Here is a 10,853-nt window from a genome sequence, read left to right as displayed (position 1 = left end):
CCCTAGAGGATCGATTTTTCATCACACATTTTGGTGTGATCGAGTAATTGCTCATTTTCAGAAATCTGTGGGACACCAATTGATATGTTTCAACTAAAAGACACAGCCCTGGACAAGCTCATCAGTGACCAGGAAATTTGGAGGATAGCTGCCTGGCCAATTAACTGGAAGAGATCTGTATTCATTCCCCTTCCAAAGAAAGCTGATGCAACAGAATGTGAAAATTATTGAACAATAACATTAATATTGCATGCAAGCAAAATATTTCTAAAGATCGTCCAAAAATAGCTAGAACAATACATTGACAAAGAACTTCCAGAAATTCAAACTAGATTTAGAGAGGTCATGGCAAGAGGGCTATCATTGCTGATGTTAGATGTATCTTGGCTGAAAGCAGAGAATATCACAAGAATGTTTATCTGTATTTCATTGACTATGAAAAGTCATTTGACTGCATGGATCATAATAAACTATAGGTAGCATTGAGAAGAATAGAAATCACAGAACAGTTAATTATGCTCATACCAAACCTATGTCTAAGCCAAGAAGCTGCTACCTAAACAGAACAAGGGACCACTACATGGTTTAAAATCAGAAAATATGTGTATCTGTGTTGTATCCTTTCTCCATACCTGTTCAATGTGTATCCTGAGTAAATCATTCAAGAAGCTGGACTCTATGAATAAGAAAGTGGCATCGGGATTGGAGTAAGACACAATGCTTAATGACTTCTTGCTTGCTAACAGTGAGGAGAACTTGAAATGCTTATGACAGAAGAACAAAGACTACAGCCTTTAATATGGATTACATCTCAGCATCAAAAAGACAAAATCCTCACCACTGGACCAATAAGCAACGTCCTGACTAATGGAGAAAATATTGAAATGGTCAACAATTTCATCTTACTTGGATCCACAATCAACAGTGTATCAGGAGAGAGATTGTTGGTATCAACAGCATATCAGGAGATACATTGTTGGTATCAACAACCTATCAGGAGATATATTGCATTGGGAAAGTCCACTGTCAGAGACCTCTCCCAATTAGTGAGAAGCAATGATGTCTATTGGAGGAGGGCACACTTGATTCAGACCATGGTCTTTTCAAAAACTAGTTATGCATCTGAGAGTTCGACAATGAATAAGGATGACAGACGAAGAATTGATACCTTCAAATTGTGGTGTTGGATAAGAGTACTGAGTATCTCTAATGGACTGTCAAAAGAACAATCAGAAATGTCTTGGAGAAAGTGTATCCAAGGTGCATCTTGAAGACAAGGGTGACAAAGCTCCATCGCTTATACTTTAGGCATGTTGCTAGAAGAAATTCTTTCTTGGAAAGAGATAGAATGATTGGAAGAGTAGAGGGTCAGTGAAAGACAGAAGACCCTAAACAAAATGGATTGACACAGTGACTTCAGCACTGAACTCAAATGTGCCAGATATGATAAGGATGGCACAAGAGAAAATAGAGGTCACACGGTCGCTATGAGTAGCATTTTACTTGAAGACATCTAATAACAATATCAGCACACAAAATTGATCCGATAAACTCCATCTGATACTAATTAGCCCAGGAACCCTGATCTATGTTGTATGCTCTCTGTCCACAGCCCACCTCTGTGTCATCCCTGCCACCCCCTCAGCTCACTTAGGACAAGGCATTTGACTTGCAAAAGTTTTTCAAATCCTCTTTCTGTTGTGTGCATATTAACTCTTTGCACTGAGTACATATTAACTCTCTGTTTGGACTGCATCAGAGTGGAAAGTTCTATTGGCACTCTGAACAACTAGGAATTCCAATGTTTCAAAACACTGTAGCCAAAATTAACAGGCAATGAAATATTAAAACTTCATAGTACAATCTCCTGGGAGTCGAAAGTCGACAGGAGCTTCTCCATGGTTGGCCGCAATGAGAGCCATGGGCGTATGGTGGGTGAAAGAATAAACAAGGAGACAGAGCCTGGCTCCAACTGGCTCAGCCCTGTATGAACTCCGAGGAGCCTCCGTGTGCTCCACTAGGCTGGATCCTCAGGCAGCCCTGGGTTCAGGGGAGTGGCCAGGTAGGCAACCAGTAGGAGACAGAAGTGAGGCTCATCCCATGCAATGACCAGATAGGTTCACAAACACACTGAGCTCTTTCTCCTCCCACCTATTTCCATACAAATTGAGGGACAGGCTGCTGCCCTCATGGCTGGTATGTGCTCAGGGTGGACATTGAGTTGAGGGCAGTCTCAGAACCAGGTGAGTTAATCCAGGATCCTAGTCCATCGTTGCAAGAGCGAAACTCTTTGTCAAGGACCAGGAGAGCCTGCTGAAATCTCAGATCATTTAAAGGCTCAGGTGAGTGCATGGGTATGGGGGTAAGGTGCAGCCAGCTGGAATCTACCCAGACAGCTTTGGGAACCAACCAGTTATTATCACATATATCTTGTTGTTGAGGAGTATTGATGTCAGTTTGAGGACTAAGGTGCATATGATTCAGGCCACGGTCTTTCCAATTACTTGCTATACATCAGAGAGCTGGATAATTAATAAGGATGACAGGAAAAGAATTGACACCTTTGCTTTTGAGCTGTGGTGTTGGAGAAGAGCACTGAACATCCCATGGACAGCCAAGAGAATGAACAGGTATGTCTTAGAGAGGATGCAGCTGGAGTGCTCTTTAGAGGCGAGAATGATGAGGCTTCACCTCACATACTTTGGGCACGTTGCTAGGAGGGACTGACTATTCCTTGGAGAAGGACATGATGTTGGGAAGGGTGGAGGGTCAGTGGGGGAGAGAAAGACCCTCAGCCAGGTGGATTGACACGGTGACTGTTGCAATGGGCTCTTGTGTGTGAGGAAGTGTGAGAATGGTGCAGGGTACAACAGGGTTCAGATCTTTTGTTCATGGGGTCACTAGGAGTTGTACTCTCCTTGACGGCACCTCCCAACAACATGCTGTTGTGAGGTGCTATTGAGTCAACTCTGACTCACATTGACCTTGTGACAACAGATCTCAATCTTGCCCTATCCTGTGCCACTAGCAGCGTCTCCTCCATCCTGGAGCTCCTTGTTAGAGTAGCAGACCAGGTCCTTAACGGTTTTCCTCTCTTACACGGATCCTCCACCTTCCTCAGCCTGATGTCTTTTGCTAAAAGACTGGCCCCTCCTGACAACATCCTCAAAATATGTGAGGCAGAGTCTAACGATCCTTGTCTCTAAGGGGCACCCTGCTTGCATTTCCTCCAACATAGTTACTGGTTCTCCTGGCAATGCGTGCAACAGTCAATGCTTTTCACCAACACCACAGTTCACAGAGATCGATTCTTCTTTTGCCATCCTTATCCACTGTGCAACTTTTAGACGCATATTCAGCAACCAAAAATACCTTGGCTGGTTGGCGTTAGGCACATCTTGGTCTTCAAATCGACATCCTTGTTCTTTACCACTTTAAAGCGTTCCTCGACAGCCTATCATTCCAATGCAAGGTCTTTTGATTTTGTGACTGCTGGCACCATGGGGGTTGACTGTGGACCCACGTACACGAACCTCTCAATTAAACCCCAAGAGCTGCACTTAGAGATGAGCAAGAACTCACCCTGCCGCCACCCCCTCCTCCCCTTTTCGATTCTCTCTGCTGATTTGTTACAACCTGTCTGGGTCTCTAGCTTCTCATCTGACAGCTGGGGATGTAAACATGTGCTGCAGTGGGGATGGCAAGGAGAATGTAATGAGCAGATGCTCCGTGAATACCATTCATGATGATAACGATGGTTTTGTTGTTGCCCTCCGCTCAGCACTGCGTCCATGCCAAGAACTCCAGAGAATGGAAGGCCATCGGTTGCTGTTACTGCTCCCTGTGCTCGTGGCTACGGCTCACTGTCAAGCCTTCACTGGCCCAGAAGACGCCACACGTGCCACTGCTGACCCCCAAGACAGCACCCCCAGGCCCAGCCTGCCCTTCCACAAGATTTCCAGGGGCAACCTTGAGTTTGCCTTTAACCTCTATAGACAGCTGGCCTTAAACTCCCCCAATGGGAACATTTTCTTCTCCCCAGCCAGCATCTCCTCTGCCTTGGTCGCACTCTCCCTCGAGGCCCCCACTGACAGCAGGAACAAGCTCCTGAAGATTCTGGGGTTCAACCTCACCACGGTACCTAAGGCTGAAATCCAGGAGGGCTTCGAGGACCTGCAGCACAGGCTCCACTCTCAAAGTCCCCAGCTGCTCCTGACCACAGGCCAGCACAGGTTCAGCAACCTGGGCCACAGGTCCATGAAGAAACTCAAGAACACCCAGAAACACATCAAGAAACACGTCCATCAGAAGACCAATGGGATGCTGGGGGCCTGGATGCAGGACTTGGGAAATGAAACCACAGAAGTTCTGTTGAATCACATACTCTTCAAAGGTAAGAGAGGGTGTGTGTGTGTAAGCGTATAAATGGAACCTCCTTCCTGGAAATCCAGGCCCCATCCCACCCTCTCCCCACATCTGACCTCATCCAGTGAGTTTTCCTATGGATTCCAATATAGAAAACACTTAGAAAGTGTTTGAACTAGAACCCTTGATGCCGCTTCTTGATTATTTCCAACAGTGGAGAACTCATCACCTGTCCTGTATTTTTTAAGCTACTCATTGAGTTTCTCTTTGAAGGAAGGCTCTCCAAACATTCATGTGGATAAGAACTCTGAGAAACTTGTTTGAACTGAAGCTATTCTCTACCTGGTGCCAGTTCTCTAGTGCTGCTGTGACGGAGATACAAGGAGCATTCTGGTTGCACTTTCTTCAGGACAAATCAGACCCGAGGGATCCTTGTATAGCTTCCACATTGTACCGTGACACTCCCGTATTTGGGGGGATGTGTGGAATTGGAATCCACAACACTTAGCTCAAGAGATTTGAGGTTGGCTGGTTTTTGCTCTCCTCAGTTTCTGACTCAGGGAGAGGGGAGCAGAGAGCTCAAGATTCTGCATTTGAAGCCACCCCCCTCCCTCCCCTGCAGCAGCATTTGCAGAAGGGGGCCCTGGTCCTCACTTTGAGAACCCTGAAAGCAGCCAAGAAACGCCCGCCCAGGGACAGAGACAAAAGAGACAGGGAGAGCTCACCAGGGTGTGTGTCTGACCACTACCTGTTCAGCTTTACTAAGCTCAGTGTCCTTCACAACGACTATGCAGGCTCCATGCGGTGGCCCCTCTCATGCCATTACTCCAGTTCAGGACCCAGTAGCCAGACCAAGCACTCATGGTGCGCAGTGCCCTGGGGGTCTCGGGGCTCACCCGTACTCATGGCCTCATGTGACCCTCTCTCCAGGAAGAAGCAGATACAATCAACACTCCAGTTTTCCAAGGGAGAAAACAGATTTTTGCTTAACAAATTATTTGAATTGTGATTTTAACACAAGTTTACAGAAAAGTTTGATTTTGTACTCATTCATTGTTTCACATCTTACTGTTTCTCCCTCCCTTCCCCCTCCCCAGTTCACTTTTTTAAGTATTTATTCATTGTTGCATCTACAACTCCACAGCACTTAACAACAACATTGTTGTGAGATTTTAAAAACAAAACAAAACAAAAAACCCAGAAGGTGGTTATCCTGAGTCACAGTGTTTCTTAAATATGCAGCTGTCAGTATTGGTTTGTCAGCTTCGACCACATCAGAGCTCTAGTGGCTTAGTCCTTAGGGAGTCACGCTGCTATCCTAAAAGCAGCTAGTTCGAATTCACCAGCAGGTTTGTGGAGAAAGATGGGCAGTCTCCTCCTATGCAATTTACAGCTTCCAAAAACCCACTGGAGGGTCAGCTATGAGTCAATACCAACCCAAGGTCAACAAGTGATGATGAGTGTGTGTGTGTGTGTGTGTGTGTGTGTATGTGTGTAAATGTGGTTTTTACGTTAACATATTTAATCTAAGGAGTTCTTGGTAGCACTTAGTCAGCACTGGGCATAGTTAACATTTGTTTCTTTCTCATCACAACCCAAAAGGGCACAGACTATTCTATTCAACAGATGAGAAGACAAAGGAATAAATATGGCAGGTAATTGGCCGAGGGTCTCAAAGACAGGCAGAGGCTGGCCTTCAAAGCCACGGCAGCTTTGGGAGCTTTGATCTCAATGACATACTGCTCTGTTTAAAAGCAAACAATCCTCCTGATGTCAGCACATCTCTTTCTCAGCCTCGTGGGTTCATCCCTTTGACCCTAAAGCCACCACCAGCCTGAGGAAGTCCTTGAGGGACCCGACCAGGTCTGTGCGGATCCCTACGATGATGCAGAATGCCAGCCACCTCTTCTACGTGGACTACGAGCTGCAGAGCATAGTGCTGCAGATGGAGCTGACCGCCAACACCACCTCTGTCTTCGTCTTCCCGGTGCAAGGCGCGCTGCATCAGCTGGAGAAAGCGCTGAGTCCTGAGAGGCTCATCAAGTGGAATCGCTCGTTCTTCACCAGGTTGCTGCCTGGGGGCACCTGGCGCAGGGAAGGCTCCCGAAGGTCAACCCATTTCCCTCCTCAGTTGCTACCCATTTCCCTCCTCAGTTGCTACCCATTGTCTCCAGGACACTAGCATCTCCCAGAGCACTGCCTTTCTAGGGATTGTCAACACCTGAGTGTCGATAGTCAGTGGCAAGGAGTCGCACTGTCAATTCAGAGTCACCAGCTGCTCTGCGGGAGAAGGATGGGCATGCTCCTCCCATGCGAGCCTCACTGCCTCTGAAACCCTGCGGGAGGGTCTGCTAAGGGTTGGTCCCAATTCATTGATAAGTAACAAAAACAACAAGGTACTATCTAGGGAACTCTGGTGGTCTAGTGGTAAGGAGCTTTGCTGCTATCCCAAAAGCACAGGGTTCAAAGGCACCAGCTGCTCCATGGGAGAAAGATAGGCAATCTTCTCCCATGTGATTTACTGCCCATGAAAACCTGCTGGAGGGTCAGCTGAGGGTTGGCTCTGACTAAATGGGACAGAACAACACTATCCACAGGTTCTATCATCTCCCAGGGAACTGTTATCCTTTCTGGATCTCAACCTTCAGAAATCCCAGCAGCACAACCCTTTTCATCTCTCCACAGTGACCTCGATTTCTTTTTCCCCAAAATCTCCATCTCCCAAAACTGCAGTTTGGAGGCACTGCTTCCTCTGCTGAAAGTGAGAGGTGGCATCCCTAAGCAGCTCCTACTGAACATCTCTAAAGTAAGTTGGGGATCAGGGCCTGGGGGTCTCTCTTTCCTTTGCTCAGTCCCTGGGAGAAGGGGGCGACTTCTGTTTAACAAACAGGATCTCCGGCTTCCTAAGACTTTGCTATCTGCTTCTGTGTATTAAAACGGAGCTCTGACTTCTGTAAGGTCCTGGGGGATCCCACAGGAATCAGGCTCCATTTTTCCCCTCATCTCTGTCCTTGGGAGACAGAGAAGACAAGGGGTGGGTCATGGACTCGCAGTGATCTACCATCATAACCATGTGAAGTAAAAAACCAAGTGGGAAGCTGGAAGAAGCTTCCTAGGTGAGGCCATTCCTGACCTGGGGTCAAAACAGGAGGTTGAGTGGAACATCAGAACTTCCCTAGGCACAAAGTGTAACAGGTCAGTAAGTCATAATACATATTGGAGAGGTGGTAGAGAGATAGGAACTCTTACACGTTGGTGAGATTGTAAAATGGTACAAACACTCTGGAAAGCAGTCTGGTGCTTCCTCAAAAAGCTGAACATAGAAATTCTATATGACCCAGGTATTCTACTGCTTGAAATATACCCAGAGAAAATGAGAACTGAGGCAAAAATGGAGATTTGTCCACCAATGTCCATAGCAGCGTTATCAGCCATCGCAAGAGCATGGAAACAGCCCAGATGTCCAACCACCAATGAATGGCTTGAGAAATTGTGATACATTCACACAACAGAATATTACACAGCACACAGGAGCAATGATTTTGAAAATCACTACCTAACTTTGGAGGGACTGGGGAGCAGCCTGCTAAGTGAATGAACTCAGTTCTACTGTGTAAGACCATTATTGTAGAAATGGAAAGATAACTTGGAAAAGGGGCATGAGGATCCAATGAGTGGAAGGGGGAGGGTAGGAGTAGAGGGGTGAGGATGTGCAGGGGGTGATCATAGGGTCACGTGGTTTGTTGGGTGGAGGGAGGAATGGGTAAAGGAAATGGGAAAGACAGTGATGTGAAACACAATGTATATGAACTTTGTAAGTGAACCAGCATAAAAGATTTTATTTTTTTATTAAAAAAAAAAAAAAAAAGCAAAGTTCCCTAGGGGGTTAGGGAGGCAGAAGCCTTAGAACTTGAGGTCCGTCCACTAGGTGAATCTGGGTCCATGTCCTTCTCAGGAGACTCTATAACCTTCTCTATTAACCCTGGACTCTATCCTGAAGTCAGATGGGAAGCAGCTAAAGCGTAATGATGCAGTAGAAAGTTCTATGAAGGGAAGGGTGGAGTGAACGCCTTCAAGCCTGCCCTGAGGTAGAGAGAGTGGAGGGAAATGCCCAGAGCTGTGTTCTCTGGGGCAGGAGAGTCCTAGGAGGGAAGAATGGAGGGCAGATCAGGAAAGCTGAGGGGCAAGCAAGAACGCCCATGCCTCACACACATGTGCCTTCCCTTCTCGTCCTGGCTGGGCATGCACTGTGTGCTCTCTGTGAAGTGTAGCTCCTTGAACTTGCTATATCCTTGAACCCTTGCAGTGATGTGGTAGGTGCTGTAACCCATTTTTAAGATGAGGAAACTGAGGCTTAGAGAGGCTAAGAAGGCTAAGATTACCATGCTTACTAGCATCAAGGCCAGGGCTCAAGCCTATGTCAAATCAATGGACTCCAAAGGCCCAAATTCTTTTTGTACAGTACTGTGTAGTATTGGAAGCAGGAGCAGCATCCAATTCCTAAGCAATATGCCTGTGGAAAATCTATGAACCTTGATAAGTGATGATAGTTATTCAAAGGCTTCAGGCCTTTTGTTCCTAGGGTTGCTATGAGTCGTGCTCGACTCGATGGCAATCACCAACACCAACAACTGTGTAGCTGTTCAAGGCCATGGCCTTCACTTCACACACGTTTATAAAGGCACAATGGGACTCAGAGAGAGAAAGAAAAAAAAATGTGTGCTTTGGAGTCAAACAGACCTGAGTCACAGCAAGCTGGGAATCCCCTCAGCTTCACTAAGTTTCTGTTCCCACATGTGATATCTGGAGACTTTAGATTGCATCTAAGGGAGGAAGCAATTTGTCCACAGCCACGTCACCCTGGCAGGGGATAGAGCCAGAGTCCTCGAGCTTCAAATGTCCACAGCTGGTAAGGATGATGACGGTGATGTGTTGGGAGAATGAGGGTTTACTGTGTCCCAGACATAGATTCAGTGGTGAAACAGCAGTGGAAAGAGCAGTGCTATAACCTGGGATGGCAGAGGATGCACAATAACAAACATACCAGGTGGGAATAAGCACCACAAGGTAAAACACATCAGGGTATGGGGGAACCACGGGACCTGTTCCAGGACTAGTTGGCAAGGCAGATCAGACCAACATCCTACAAGGGAACAAAATTCTTGGCAAAGGGTACGAGTGCAAATGTTCTGTGTCACAAACAAGTGTGGTATATTCTAGAAGCAGCAAAAAGGCCATTGGAACAGGGCAAATAGGAGTAAGTATGTCAGAAGATGAGGTGGGTCAATAGGGTAGAAGTTAGGACCAAAAAGGCTTTTGACTTCTACTCTGAGCGAGATAGATGGACAGACGCTGCAGGGTTTCAAGCAGAAGAGTAACGTGACAAGATCCAACCAAATTTGAAAGGCTCTGTTGACAACCATGGGAAGAATAAACTATAGCAGGGCAGGAATGGAAGCTTGGAGTTAGACGACCATTGCAGTGAGCCAGGAAAAAAGACAAAGAAAAATAGAAACCACAACAACAACAACAACAACTAGAAAGAGCCAGAGTTAAGAATGGAAGCTTGGAGTTAGAAGACCATCGCAGTGAGCCAGGAAAAAGACAAAGAAAAATAGACACAATCATACACACACAAAAAAACAAAACAAAAAAATAGAAAAAGCCAGAGGTAGGATTTGAACCCAAGTCAGTACAGTTCCCAACTCCAAGCTTTTCACCATGAAGGATCAGTGTCCCAGGAGGGCTATGGTCATTCTGCAGATGAGGCAAGAGTCCTGTCCAGTTCCTCTCTAATCCTCTTCTTTTTGTACCCAGAGTTTGGGGTTCACTGAGCCTATCCCCTACATCTATAAGTTCATGGAAGAGTGAGTTTTTGACACAGAATATCACTGGGGATGCTGAGTCCTACTGCCTCCGTTATCATTAATAACTAAGATTAAATCCTATACACAGGCTTGAGTCTTGATCTACCTGATCCGCCTAGTGTCTTGTTTATTAGCTTTAACTCCTCTTTGCTTCTCAAAACACTAGATCCTTTCTCTCCCATGGCATCACATTCTCCAAACGCTTCCTGCTAACCCTAGGTTGAAGATGGCACTACACGATATTATGGTGCTTGAAGTCCCTCGCGATCTAACCTGCCTGTTCAGGATGAGTTTCCTGCTTTCCTTTGCATATTCTTTCCACTGAGAAAATCCAAATGAGTCCATGATCAAATGAATGGCAATAGGCTCGCAAAATGAAGGGCACAAAATAATAAGTAATATGATTGTATGAAGTGGTTACTGGATGGATACTTGGATTAATGAGTCCATGAGGAAATGATGGATGGATGGATGGATGGATGGATGCATAGATGGATGGATGGATGGATGGATGGATGGATGGATAGATGGATGGATGGATGGATGCATGGATGCATGGATGGATGGATGGATGGATGGATGGATGCATGGATGGATGCATGGATGGATAGATGGATGGAT

At 46.1% G+C, this 10,853-nt stretch overlaps 1 protein-coding gene across 1 annotated transcript in view; it reads left to right on the top strand.

Moving 5' to 3' along the window:
* Positions 1-3,810: 3,810 nt before the first annotated feature.
* Positions 3,811-10,853, top strand: part of LOC102869488 (putative serpin A13-like) — an 8,094-nt gene continuing 1,051 nt past the window's right edge. Inside the window, exons 1-3 of the mRNA XM_006879191.1 lie at positions 3,811-4,393; positions 6,189-6,474; positions 7,099-7,171. Of these exons, the coding sequence (XP_006879253.1) occupies positions 3,811-4,393; positions 6,189-6,474; positions 7,099-7,171 (942 nt within the window). The remainder of the gene's footprint in view (positions 4,394-6,188; positions 6,475-7,098; positions 7,172-10,853) is intronic.

The sequence above is a fragment of the Elephantulus edwardii genome, unplaced genomic scaffold (genome assembly GCF_000299155.1).
Source record: "Elephantulus edwardii isolate Elephantulus edwardi_28Jun2011 unplaced genomic scaffold, EleEdw1.0 scaffold00002, whole genome shotgun sequence".
In the NCBI taxonomy this organism is placed as follows: domain Eukaryota; kingdom Metazoa; phylum Chordata; class Mammalia; order Macroscelidea; family Macroscelididae; genus Elephantulus; species Elephantulus edwardii.
Note: the sequence above shows the minus strand (reverse complement) of the source record. Positions and strands in the feature narration are given on the sequence as shown.